This window comes from Ramularia collo-cygni (assembly GCF_900074925.1).
Source record: "Ramularia collo-cygni strain URUG2 genome assembly, contig: RCC_scaffold01, whole genome shotgun sequence".
In the NCBI taxonomy this organism is placed as follows: domain Eukaryota; kingdom Fungi; phylum Ascomycota; class Dothideomycetes; order Mycosphaerellales; family Mycosphaerellaceae; genus Ramularia; species Ramularia collo-cygni.
Genome location: NW_019716255.1, coordinates 4,084,283 through 4,097,891, shown reverse-complemented (window position 1 = coordinate 4,097,891; position 13,609 = coordinate 4,084,283). Strand labels below are relative to the sequence as shown.

Below are 13,609 nucleotides of genomic sequence, written 5' to 3'. Positions count from 1 at the left end.
CGGTCGTTTGTGATGCCATCATCGATGGACGGCATTGATGGCACACTTTCGACACCAATCGCGTAACTTCAACACTCTTACACGGAAGTGCATCGCGAAACGGAGCTTTGATGAAAGCTTGACTATTAAGATGGACATAAGCGCGTGGAAAACGGTCTGCCTGTTCTTACTCCGTGGCACGCGTCTTTGCCATGTCACGCGTCTTCGACAAGGTGCAAGTGCCCTCCATCGACGAGAGACTGGACAGTCGACAAGCAGCATAACCTTTCAAGGGTGAAGACGCTCCGCATGGAGACATGACCGGTCAATTTTGCAAAGAGTCTACTCGATAAACAGCATTCCCACCTCTTCACTGCGGATCTTGTCAAAGTTTTGATACGAGAGTGAAGAGGACGTGCGACTTGAGAAAAACCCATCAGCTAATAAGATTGAAAAGGTTTGAATAGAACCAAAAAAAACGCTCTACATTCTACAATTCGCAAGTCAATTATCCAAGACCCCATCCCCAAACGCCCGTCACAAATCATCAAAAAACCCCCAGCAGCTCTGTTTTGCCCTCTCAACTACTACTTAACTGTGGTATTCATCCAACCACTTTCTGAAATCGCCAATCAAGGGGTAGTCCAAGAACAGACTACTGCTGACCTTCAAGTCCAACTCTGAGCGGAACTTCTCGGACAGCACAAGAGACATGAGACTGTCAATTCCAAGATCCGAGAAACCGACGTCGTCCTGGAGATCTTCGAGCTCAAGGGCCGCTTCCTTGGCGATGAGCATCATGGCCTTTTGGGTCATGCTGTCAGCTGCGGCTGGCGCCTCCACGGCGGCGGCAGCCACGGGCGCTGCTGGAGCAGCAACGGGTGCTGCTGGAGCAGGAGTTGGTGCTGCTGGAGCGGGAGTTGGAGCTGGCTTAGGTGCGGCGGCTTTGTGAACCACAGGAGCCGCTTTGATGGCTGCTGGAGCAGGCTTTGCCGCGGATGCTACTGGAACGCCCTTGTCTGGAGGAGAGAAGAAGCGGTTGAGCAGAATGCGAGGATATCTGCGGAACTCAATACCGCCAACCATGCCAACCACGGCAAGATCATCCCGACGCATGATGTAGACGTCTCCGAAGAAGATGGTTGGGTCTGCCTTGGTGGGGATCATCTTGACGTAGGACTTGTACTTGTACCCAGGAAGCAAAGGCTCCGCGAAGCGCATCGACTTCCAACCTGGAGTGACGCAGTAGTTGTTGACGGCATCCATGGAATCCGTGCAGTTCATGATGAAGCCGGCCAAATGAGCCACGCTGTCAATGAAGAACGGAGGAACAGTCCAGGTACCGCTTTCCTTGGTGGTCAACTGGACATCTGCGCAACCCTCAAACTCGTGCATGATGACCGATTGCATGCCACGGTACTTGTCGGCATAGTCGACCAGGTTGTTGGCGAAGAGAGTGTAGGCCATGTTGCGGTTGAAGCGGTTGGCTTTGCCTTCGGCCGCGAGACGCTCGAGAGCTTCAACACGACTGTGAACCAAGTGTGCCATGGGCTCCCACTGGGAAAGCCAGTCGTTGCCATCTCCGACGTAGAGGTTGCACGTGGCAAACTCCTCGAGGTTGCCGTCCTTGGAAACATTGTGCCAAGTCAAGTCCATGACACCAGAGTGGAYGTCAGAGGTCGTGGCGGTCACGCGGATCAATTGGGGCTCGCTGGTGTTGCTGTTCGCGACCAGACCCTTGGTCACCATCAAGTTTGCTACGTTGAGCTTGACGGCGGCCTTGGACCTGGGGAAGAACTTGCGGTACAGGTACTCTCCGAGCGTGTACGCAATGTCGGCATGAATGGACTGCAAACTTCAGTTAGTGGTTGCGTGGTGAGGATTGATGGTGTGACTTACCGATGTGATGACACCGCATCCGTTCATACGATGGCCAAAGGCCGCGGCCAGGRAGTCTGGCTGCATGAGGTCCGACTGCATCGCCACTGTGCCAGCAACACCATCGATGGTGCACTCGATAATCTGTTGGACCGTCGAGGTACAGATCTCACTCTTGGGCGCGGGTGGCAGGTTGGTGGCAGCAGCAGCTTCAATGCTCTTGGTGTAGAAGGTGTTACCCTTTGTCAAACACCAATCTCCAATGTAGGGCAACCAGTAGTTCTTCTCGTCAAAGGCGTACGTTGGCAAGTCGAGAAGCTGTACCTGGCGCTCAAATGGACGATGGCACTCATTCCAGTCGAGCTTGACACCAGCACGGTACAAGGTAGACATGGTCTGCGCCATGGTGGTCCAGTTGTCCTCACTGCGTCGAATGGAAGGAAGAGCAACGACTCCAGACATGATGGCCTTCAAGAAGCCAGCGCAAACCGGGTGGGGGCCCATCTCCAACCACATGGTGTCATCGCTGATGGTCATAATCTCTTGACCGTGACCCACGGCCGAGAGGAAGTCGACTGCCTCCCTTGTGGCACGACGCATGTAAGTGGCGTTGAAGGTCTTGCCATCGAAGATGACCTTGCCCAGCAGAGGCGAAATGACGGGAATCTTCGGCTCGTGGAAGATGACACCCTTGCACACATTCTCGAACTCCTCCAGGATTGGGTCCGTCTGCGACGAGTGGAAAGCGAATGCAACATCCAGCTTGAAGCAACGAATGCCCGAGGCCTCAAGAGTAGCGGTGACATCTGCAATCTCTGCCTGTGTGCCACTGATGACCGTGTCGGTAGGACCGTTGATACACGAGACCGTGAATGGCTTGCCAGACTCCTCGATGGTGGCCACAGAGGCGCGGACCGCAACCATGGCGTGGCTGCCAACGACGCACTTCTCTTGAAGGAGCTCGGCGCGGCGTCCGACCATGTACAGGGCATCTGTGGATGTCAAGACACCTGCTGTGTACAGCGCAGCGTACTCTCCCAGGGAGTGACCAATGACGAGGTCGGGCTTCACTCCCAAAGCTGCCCAGTGCTGAACCAGCGCAATCTCTGTGGAGACCAGCGCGAGCTGAGTGATGACAGGAAGATGGGCATGGTCTTGAGGGAATGAGCCGTCCAGTGCCGGAATGAAGGAGGGGAACCCAAGCTTTCGCGCCAGAGAGTCAAGATGGTCAATGGACTTGCGGAATGTGGACTGACCATCACGGTACAACTCAAGGCTCATTGACTTGTGGGAGGCTCCTTGACCGGTGAATGCAAAGGCAAGAGGAGGAGCGGCTCCTGACTTGGCCACCTGCTTGAGGTCTGGAATCTTGGGCAAAAAGGCAGCCAAAGATTTCTTGAGAGTTGGAATGTCTGCCACGGCGAAAGACACGCGGTAGGTGTATTGGTACTTTCTGGCGGTGGTTGTGTATGCCAAACTGGGAAGATGTACCGCATCTTCGTGTTTGTCCAAGTAAGCGATCAAGTTCTCGATGTTGTTGGTCAATGCGCTCTTGGTTTTGGCAGAGACAGCAACGACATGAGTACGGCGAGGATCCGCGGGAAGCGCAGAGAGATCTCTGAGTGGGCCATCCTCAAGGATCATCATGGTGTTACCGCCAGCGGCACCGAAGTTGTTGATCGCGGCAAGGCGCTTCTGGGCTCCCTTTCGCTCCCAGGGAGTGTTCTCAAAGGCGATGTGAAGATTGCGCTTGGCGCTGTYCTTGGGGAAGCGAGGGTTGATCTCGGTCTTGATACCAATGTGCTTTGGAATCATGCTCTTCYGCATCATCATGAGGACCTTGATCAAAGCGGTTGAGCCAGCTGCGGACTCGCTATGGCCGACGTTCGACTTGACGCTACCAATATGAAGGCTCTGCTCTGCACTGCGACGCTGTGTTATGGGTGCATAGACATTCATCATACCGGACATCTCTTCAAAGTCACCAGCTTGAGTGCCGGTTCCGTGGAGTTCAATGTAAGACACATCCAGAGGGTCGACGGCAGCTTGTCGCAGGACCTGGCGTGCGAGGTAGCTTTGGTGACCAGCATGGGGATGCGTGATCGAGACGGCCTCGGCGGAGTGGTTGGTTCCCGCAGCGAGCACAACTCCCAAGATGTTGTCGTTATCTGCCTCTGCATCTTCCAGGCGTTTGATCACGACCGATCCGACGGCATCTGCTCGGCAGTAACCATCGGCGGTAGCATCCCAAGTCTTGCCTGTGAATGTATGTCAGTCGGGAGAAAAGTGGAGAAAGGAAGATATTCTGTTCAACTTACAAGCATTGTGGCCTTTGGTCAGGAAGTGACCATTGCAAAGCCCTGCGAAACCGTCGGGGTTGGTGAGGATGTTGACTCCTCCCGCAACAGCCATGTCAACGTCTCCATTCCAGAGCGCTTGGCAAGCCACCTCGATCGCTGCAAGACCAGAAGAACAAGCAGTGTCAATGCTGTAGCTGGGTCCGGCAAACTTGAAAAAGTAGTTGATTCGGCCGGGTCCAAAGGCTCGACATCCACCGGGGATGTAGTATGTGCTGACCTCTTGGCCTTGGTTGACCTCACGGTAATCATCGGCAGCTTGTCCGTAGTATGTACCAATGCGCTGCAGTTTTGTGGACGCAGTGCGGTTGCCAACGTACCCGGATCGCTCCAGTGCCTCAAAGGCAGTTACAAGCGCCAAGCGCATCTGCGGATCGACGACTTGAGCTTCTCTGGGGGACATGTTGAAGAATGGGCCATCGAAAAAGCCGGGGTTATCGATGAAGCAACCGTACTCGGTCATGCTCTTGTTCAAATCCTTGCCGGTTGGATCGAAATGTGTTTCGATATCGAACCGATCGATTGGAATCTTTCGGGACACATCGAGACCCTGCTCAAGTGTCTCCCAGAACTTCTCGGTGCTTGTACCACCACCGGGCATTCTACACGACATACCGACGATTGCAAGCTTAGCTTGCTTCGTTGTGCGGGGCTTTGGTTCTTGAAGTGGGTTGTCGACTGTCCACTTGATGAAGTTGTTGAACTCCAGTTTCAACTCCGGGAGGTTGACGGCGATGGCGGCCGTCAGGTCGGAGAGAGGAACGCTGTTCCCAAAGCTGTGAAGCATCACATCTGAGACGGAATTGACCTGGAGCGCGCTAGTGAGTCCGGCCGTGACCTCATCCCAGCGAATTGCTTGAGTGAGCAACTCGGACACAATGGCCTTCAAAAGCTCCTCACACGTCCTGACGGGATATGGTCGACCTGTGCTGGTGCAGTAGACTGGCAACCTAATCTCTCTCTGGTTTTTGAGATTGTGCATAGCGTCGGTCTCGACGATCTTGTTGACGTCTTCTGGTCCGTAAACATGTGGTGCATGGCACATGCCTCCAAAGACGGGCAGGGCAATTGACCTGGAATTCCGGAAGAACCGTGATCCAACGTTGAACAATTGCTTCAGCCTGGTCGGGGGTCCACTGACGGTTACTGAGGTACGACTGACGGCACTGATGAAGATCTTGTCCGTGTCTGGTATAAGCTCTTTGGACTGCGCGGCCTCGAGTTCTTTCCGGGTAGTGGCCTCGTCGACGTTGTAAACGACATATGCCCATGTGTCAGGCTTTTCGCCTTGCTCTTCAAGGCTCGCAGAGACGCCCTGAACATGCACTCCCATACGGAAAGCGAGTCGCGCAGCATCTGCACCTGCCATTGGTAGATCGGCTGGCGTAAAAGACATTGCAATAGCTGTCGATGAAAGAAGACCGACTCCCAATCCAGTCAGAGCCGTATTGGCTGGGTCATTCAGCTCATTAGGATGGTCTTCGACATATCTGAGGACGTTGTTCAGCTTGATGGTCGTTGCATAATACTCRAGACAGCGACAACTTACGTGATGTATGCCGCAACTWCTGCGACAATCAAAAGAACACCATCGACGGCACCACAAAGAGTGCCTTCGCGAAGCTCGGTGAATTCGACCCAATCCAGCAATGTCTCAAAAGGAGGGAATAGGTCTCTCTGTTGGCTGGAAAGCTGACGAAGTTCATCTTTGACCGATCTGGTTGCCTCGACGATGAATCGAGCCAGGAGATGGTGGGTTGTGTCCTTGCTGAGTGCGTGCAGACGTCGAAAGACTAGCTGCAGGTCCTCCTTGGGGAACTCGTTGCTGAAGTAAACCAAATCCATCTTGCCTCTTCCCCAGTCGGACTCTGTACTGGGAGTCATGGACTCACCAGACATCTGTACTGAAGGATGGCGGTGGTGATTAGATCCAGCAGTAAGGGGGTAATGGAGGGTTGATGAATGAGTGTACAGGTGAGGTGAGGTGCAACGCTGATTAGCGGWTTCTTATGGATCAGACAACTTTCTGGATTCGAGGACTGAAATAGGCGGTATTTAGTACGACACGTGGGATATCTACATWCAACTTGGAATGACCCACTACCACGCGATATACACACCGAGAACATCCTCCCGTCGTGAGTRAGTGAATGTGAGGACTGAGTCAGCCAAGACTTTACCACAACGTGGGACTCAGAGGCCCGGAGGGCTTCATCGCTCAGCGTAAACAATAGCCCGACCGCGGAGTTTGGCGGCTGATAATGGATGCTTGCTGAGGAGATTTACACAGTCGGGTCAAAGCTAGAGGTTCATTCACTCGCCGGTACAGTCTGGTGCATACCAGAATGAAGCCATGGCGACGGAATCTGTCAAGGTCACTGTGCTCTTTCTTCTGGGAGCTTGATACACATGTTGAAAAGCTCAATGACGATGGTCCACGCTGTGCTGCCGCAGCAGAGCCCGTTCGCCGCCCATGGGCTTGGCACGCTACCAACATACGGAACATATCAACACAAGAGGCTGGCTCGCCGGTCAGCACTTGGACGTTGGTGCGGTTGATTAAGATTTGCCCCGGATCCTTGCTCTTTCGCCACACAGAGTTTCGGATCCTGGTTTCTCCAAACCTTCTCTACTACATCTCGGCCGCGTTTTCTGAACATTCGATACTCATACGATACTTTCACACAAGACTTCCGAACCTAATCAACCTCGCATCTCATACTCATTCGACAGTCATTCGATACTTGCAACCGATACATCGACCCCTAATCGATAATTCTCCCGATACCCCAGACCCTCACACCCACCCAACCAACCAACCCCAACCCAACCTCTCAAAATGGAGGACGACAAGGGTGGTTACCGTCAAATCAGCAAATCGTTGAACGTTTGTGCTTTCGAGGAATATCTCGCAGGACAGATTGCGAACCTTCCTTTCATCCCTGTCGTGGAACAGCTTTCCCCTCGAGTACTACGGATCTTGGGTCAAAACCCCGGCCGTTTTACATTCCAAGGCACAAACACATATGTCAGTGCAATATCATCTGTCCCAGCGCTATGCCACAATATCTGACAGTTTTCTTTCTCAATAGGTCGTTGGAACAGGCTCTCATCGCCTAATCATCGATACATCCGGCGGCGAGCCCGAGTGGGCCCGTCTGGTCGAGAAGACGTTCCTTGAACAAGGAATTACGCTGTCACATGTCCTCATCACACATTGGCATGGCGACCATCAAGGCGGTGCTCCCGATCTCGTCCGCATGTATCCACATCTTCGAGACTCGGTCTTCAAGAACGATCCGGAAGAAGGGCAGCGAGACATTGAAGATAACCAAGTCTTCCGCGTAGAGGGAGCAACTGTCCGGGCCGTGCATGCTCCTGGACATTCACATGATCACATGTGTTTTGTACTCGAGGAAGAACAAGCCATGTTCACGGGTGAGTACTCCTTCCGCTTTGATGTAAATATGCATGCTGACACCTCAACCAGGCGACAACATTCTGGGTACTGGCACAAGTGCCGTAGAAGATCTCGGGACGTTCATCGAGAGTCTGAAGAAGATGCAAACCCACAACTGCACAGTCGGTTACTCGGCACACGGAACGGCGATTCCCAACCTACGGGCCAAGATCCTAGGCGAGCTTACCAGCAAACTCAGACGTGAGAGGCAGATCATGCAGGCACTGAGTCGACTACACGGACGAGGACAAATTCATGCATCCACCTCAGACGTCGTCGCCGAGATATACGGCGATTCCCTCGACGAGCAGACACGTTCCATGGCTCTGGTCCCTTTCATCGACGAAGTGCTACAAAAGCTGGCGGGAGACGGCCGAGTGGCATTCCAAATGCGAGGTGGTGCCAAAACTTGGTACTCTGTTGAAGCTTTACAGCGCAAACGCGCAGAGCTGAGCCTGAAATCAGAGAAGAAGGTCGGCGTCACGGTACAAGTTCTCGAGGTCTCGGTTTGAGACCAAACTCTACTCTCGACGACAGAATATTGTTTGTTTTTATATTCGGAGATCTGGCATTCATCCGAAGTTTCCATTCACGACATGAGATCTAATTAGTGTTTTTCAGCGACTTATTTACTTGGGACAAGGCCGTTTTTACTCCTCCGTCAGATGTTGTACATGGAGAGAGCTCGCAAAGCTCAAACGATAGAAAGGATTATGAATTCACTCACTTTCAAAATGTCTTCACAAACATCAGACGATTGTCGTGAAATCAAACCAAGTAACTGATCGCATCGATTTGTTGTGATTCGTGCCTGGATCAAGCGATCTTTTCTTAATCGAGTTAGTTTCACTGATATCTCCCGTTCGGGTAATATCGTTGACGGGGCGCAGGGATGCAAGGTTCGCCCATCCATCTTGCCGATCAAAAGGTTGACTAGAATATCTCGCCGATCAACACTTGGCTATCTCGCCGACGCAATGTAATGCAATGCTGTGACCTTTTGGGCCGTCATCAACAGGATCGAAATACTCATGAACCCCCAACAACGCATTAGTATTGAATTGCGTGAGAATGTGGACGAAACGTTGGGCGAATTCAGAGTCGTCAAGAACGAGTGTCTTGCAATACATCGATGTGCTAAGCCATCTACCTCAAACCTCCCCCACTCATTCCGGCCCAAAGATCTTGTCCACATTATACTCATGCCAGCGAATATCCGGCGTCAAACCGGCGAATTTCCAAACCCCATCGACTTTGCGATACTGAATGGTGGATTTGCCATGCGCGTGACCTTTATGCAGCACCTCCGTCAAAGCGTCATCTTTGTATTTCTGATGCGCCACACGCATCTGATGCAGACCAGTAATCTCAGTGTCGCTAATCCGAGTCCATTTCGTCGCTCCGACGAGATGTTGCGTTTTAATTCGCGCATTGCCCAGAAAGTGCCCGTCCGATGCCATGCCTAGGAAATCCTTCGCGGGCATTTCTTCCCAGATTTTACCCATTACGGTTCGATAGTCGATCTTGAGGTGAGTGTTAGTTCTTCAATGCGTCATTTTTCGTACACCATCCATCAGTGTCATGCTGCTTACGTAGAGAGTCGGAGCGATGCATTTTGCAAGTCTGTCCCAGTCCTTCGTGTCGTAGCTTTCCGCCCATTCGAAAAGTGCAGCCTCGCACAGCTGCACGTCTATTCGTGGAATATCGTCAGTCGTGTCTTTTTTTAGCTCAGGAGAAACGATGGATCTTACCTTCGTAGGAAGCCACTTTACTCGATGTCTCGGTCATTTTTCAACACTGCTTGGATGGATGAATCGAGATTGGATGACTGAAGTTCGATCTGTGGATGTCCCGATGTATTAAGCAAAGATGACTATATCGCGCGCGTGATCCATCTCTCGATTTTCTYGGGACAATACCAGCCTTCGTTAAAAGGCGATTCTCACTATTCCCCGCTGCCCCGAGCAAGGCCGGGAACAAGAGAGGTAGAGCCGACGACATCGAAACTGCTCCGCGGGCGGACCGTGATTACCTGATTATACCTTGGATCGATGCACTCATAGTTGTGTGAGTCCATACAGTCACTGCACTAATCAGCGAACCTCACATACATAGATGTGGAACAAGACTCTTCCACATCAAGACTCGAAGATTATGCTCAGCGGTGTTGCGTTTGAGATTCTGATGGAATGGCTTTTTCAAAATCATGTGTTGCCTATATGTCGATTCACGTATCAATCCTGATAGCAGTAAGAATGTAAAATGTTGATATCAARTCCGGAACAGAAATCATGTTACATAATTATAGCTCAATCACAACTCGTTCATCTTCACAGGAGTGCATTCTGCTCCCAAGCCTCCATTGCATAATTCAAGCACAACTCCAAATATCTCCTCCTCCAAAGAAGAATCATTTACTCCCCAACTTCCCCTGCTTCGAAAGCTCCTTAACAACATCTGAAAGCCCACTAATCTTCTTCAGCATAAAGTCAAAAGTACCATAAGGAAACAATCCCAAAATCCACACCATCGTAGCCCCTTGCCCTCGCCATACATTCGACGAAGGATTAGCTTTGAGCAAATCCTTCGCGACTTGTTTCGCCCATTGATCAGCAGGCATTCCCCCATCTTTCATTCCATCTCCACGTAAAGTGCCCGATAACGCCTCTTTCGCGGGGAAATAAATGGAATTCCCAGGAACCTCGGCCTCCTTCGCCGCCAATTTCGTAATGATATTCGTCTTAACGGCTCCGGTTTTCAAATTAATGACTTTGATACCAAAAGGTGCAAGTTCCAGACGCATACAATCCGAAAACATGGATAGAGCTGCTTTGGAAGCATTGTAGACAGACATAAAAGGCATGGACATGGTCGATCCAACAGAAGTATGATTGACAATCATCGGCGAGACAGATTCCTGGAGTAAAGGAAGGCAATGTTGCGTCAAAGCAATATGTCCCCAGACATTGGTGTCGAAGACCGCTTTGGCGTCTTTGAGGGAAATGTCGCTGACGGGCATCGTGTATTGCATGCCTGCGTTGTTGATGAGTATATCCAGTCGAGGAATCAGGCGGACGCAATCCTGGATTGATTCCTCGGATTGTATGTCGAGTTGGAGAGTTTCGATTCCCAGCGCTTCCAGTTCTGCCATGCTGGCGGTTTTGCGGGCTGTGGCGTAGACTTTTAGTCCTGCGTTGTGGAGTTCTTTGGCCAATTCTGCGCCGATGCCYCCATCTGAGCATCCAGAAATTAGAACGGTTCGGTTTGGTTTTTCCATCTCTTGAAAACTTTTTCGTGCAAAATAGACGACGTGTGGCAACTACAGATTGTCCAAGAGGTATATCAAAGCCTTTGCTCGATGGGAGAGGTTCGTTGTGCTATGCCGTGCATATAACCCGAGCAATTTGGTGGACACATCGGAGTAAAAATCTCCATAGTACCTAGTTCTACCCCTTCATGCCTTGTCCTCAAATCACACCAATTGGTTGCGGTGGATTGGATTCAAATACTCCTAGCTCCCAGAAGACGTGTACTGTGTGCAGTGCTTCGAGGATGTCACTCCGATGCGCGAAGGCGCTGAATACCAAGCTTACTTCACTCTCCTATTAGTTCCTTGTTGGTTGCGCTTCCGGAACATATGCGAGTTCGTTCTTAGAATGACTACGCCTTGGTAGTGGTTATTTTTGAACTTTTGCCGTGATGGGTTCGCTGAGTCGTACTGTGAAGGTAGTCCTATTGTTGGGCCACTTGAATGAATGACATTCTAGCGTTTGATTCGGTGTTTCGAGATGAGATCCTCGATCATTTCCAATTGTTCGTTAACAACAGGCCTCTGACGTTATGATTGCATCTCGATGACGAGAGGTTACAAGGCAGAAGTACGTGCTCGGTGTTACGCCCGGTAGTAGTTAAGATTGATCTTCACTTTATTCTCCTTCCCGAGTTACGACCACCGACGCCTAATGGAGACGCAGGATCGATGTAGTGTTAGAAGAGCATTGAACATGTGCATAGAAGTAGATAGAGAGTGTTTCTAACGATATCTGAAATTCAAACGAGCCTCGTCGATGATACCCAGGCGTGAAGWTACCACCCGAAATATCAACTTGAGACTGGAGTCGAGTTGTGGTCAGCAGCTCCCAATACAAGATATATGTATACAAACGAGACAAAAGTAGAGCAATGTATATCCAACGCCTTCATCAAAAAAGTACCCAGAACACCCATTCGAACTTTCCCTCAGCATCAACGCCAGAAGAACTAAATAGCCCTCCATTGATAATCCGGCACACCATACAAATCCTTCGCCCAAGCTATACAATAAATCCCCGCCACCCATCTAAACAACGCAGCAACAGGTYTGAATCTCGACACAGCCATAACATAATGCGCAACCCAAAGAATAGTATCCCTAACCCAAAGTCCCCAATCCGTCTCCGGCGTAAGCACAGATGGGAATCCGGGAGGAATCTTCTGCATATTATCAATGATAGGCTGCATTCTCTCCGCATAAGCCTTCAAAGCTCCCGCCAAATCCCCAGGATGATCATTGATTTCTCCCGCGAGAATGTAACCTCCAGTAATGGCGAGTGTGGTGCCCGTACCAATTGGACCGGGAGAGTAACCCGCGTCGCCGACCAGTACGACATTATTGTTGTTCAAACAGGGCATTTTGACTTGCAAGTTCTCCGCCGCATACAAGCTGTCCGATTCAGCCACAGCGTTCAGAATATCATCGCGACCATGTCCCTTGAAGAATTCCTTCAACCACTGTTTCGTAGCTTGATCGCCTTGTTTGACCGCTTCGAAGAAAGGTTCCAGTCTCTCAGGTTTATCCCTAGGATTGTTACTCATGAGAATCACACGATTGTACCTAGAATCATGATCCGGTCCAATCATAATCCCACGTCCAGGAGTCGAGACGCTGAATTCCCCCATATTGGCATGTCCCAGAATATTCTTTTCAATCGTACAATACGCCGCCCAAGCATTCCAAGGTTCCGTATGGTCTCTCACAGTACAATCGAACCCCAATGCTCGAGTTCGAGATGTTGCTCCGTCTGCAGCGACGACGAGATCGTATTCCGAATTGGGGAGTTGTCCGTTGAGGAATTCCACATGCACTTTATCGCCTTCTTGTCGTAGAGCTTTGACTTGCTCGCCGAAGACGTATTTGATGCGCGGGTTGTCTTTTGTGAGGTTGAAGAGAATCGTTGCGAGGTCGTCGCGGAAAATCTCAAAGTCGGAAATGAGGAATTGTTCTTCGGGGATTCCTGTGGGCGTTACTGCTACGAGGGGCTTTCCACTCTTGCCGACCATCTGCAAGCCTGTAAAAATGCAAAAAAGTTAGCAATCCATCACGGGTGTGACAGTCTTTGATGTGATGTTCGTACGTACCCTGCAATGGTGCCGCCCTCTCAACAAGCGTCTTTTCCAGACCTGGGACCTTTCGTATTATAGTAACTCCACAATGTCTGATATCAACAACCTGTCCTCCTTTTCGCAGACTGGGAAATCTTTCAATAACAGTAATGTCCACATTACATTTCCCCAGCCAGTAAGCCGTCATAGGCCCCGCTATGGAAGCGCCGACAATGAGGACACGAAGATTAGGTGCCATCGTGGTGGAGCTGGAGGAGCTGGATTTGGGGGGGGGGCGGAATTGCTTGCTTGCTTGCTTGCGGTTTGCAATTTTTTTTCTCCGGATTTTAACAAGCTGGTGCAGGCTTGGAATGAACAGGAGTATATCGCCTTTCGGTATACATAGCTAAGGTATACTATGGAGCATCTCTCCCTGAGCCTTCGGGGTCGGGTTCTGGGTACGGAGCAATCATGGCTTTTTTTTTTTGCGGTATATCTAAACCGCGAGGATTCCGCCGAGAAGTCCTTGACGGGCCAAATCGACCCGTACATTGATGCGAAAATGCATGGACAC

At 50.9% G+C, this 13,609-nt stretch overlaps 5 protein-coding genes; 1 reads left to right on the top strand and 4 right to left on the bottom strand.

The window, feature by feature from the left end:
* Positions 1-570: 570 nt before the first annotated feature.
* Positions 571-6,059, bottom strand: RCC_01337 (probable polyketide synthase; the record flags this gene model as incomplete). XM_023766611.1 has 4 exons in its annotated part: positions 571-1,827; positions 1,879-4,115; positions 4,176-5,704; positions 5,764-6,059. The coding sequence occupies 4 exons, from the start codon at positions 6,057-6,059 to the stop codon at positions 571-573; spliced, it is 5,319 nt and encodes a 1,772-aa protein (XP_023622379.1).
* Positions 6,060-7,053: 994 nt separating this feature from the next.
* Positions 7,054-8,186, top strand: RCC_01336 (related to metallo-beta-lactamase domain protein; the record flags this gene model as incomplete). XM_023766610.1 has 3 exons in its annotated part: positions 7,054-7,242; positions 7,307-7,652; positions 7,705-8,186. The coding sequence occupies 3 exons, from the start codon at positions 7,054-7,056 to the stop codon at positions 8,184-8,186; spliced, it is 1,017 nt and encodes a 338-aa protein (XP_023622378.1).
* A 654-nt stretch (positions 8,187-8,840) lies between these two features.
* On the bottom strand, positions 8,841-9,462 carry RCC_01335 (related to scytalone dehydratase; the record flags this gene model as incomplete). XM_023766609.1 has 3 exons in its annotated part: positions 8,841-9,197; positions 9,267-9,364; positions 9,426-9,462. The coding sequence occupies 3 exons, from the start codon at positions 9,460-9,462 to the stop codon at positions 8,841-8,843; spliced, it is 492 nt and encodes a 163-aa protein (XP_023622377.1).
* Positions 9,463-10,084: 622 nt separating this feature from the next.
* Positions 10,085-10,951, bottom strand: RCC_12330 (related to short-chain dehydrogenase/reductase; the record flags this gene model as incomplete). The annotated part of the gene is made up of 1 exon (XM_023766608.1): positions 10,085-10,951. One exon carries the CDS (start codon positions 10,949-10,951, stop codon positions 10,085-10,087), a length of 867 nt encoding a protein of 288 aa, XP_023622376.1.
* Positions 10,952-11,934: 983 nt separating this feature from the next.
* Positions 11,935-13,294, bottom strand: RCC_12052 (related to salicylate 1-monooxygenase; the record flags this gene model as incomplete). XM_023766607.1 has 2 exons in its annotated part: positions 11,935-13,001; positions 13,072-13,294. The coding sequence occupies 2 exons, from the start codon at positions 13,292-13,294 to the stop codon at positions 11,935-11,937; spliced, it is 1,290 nt and encodes a 429-aa protein (XP_023622375.1).
* Between the last annotated feature and the right edge of the window lie 315 nt (positions 13,295-13,609).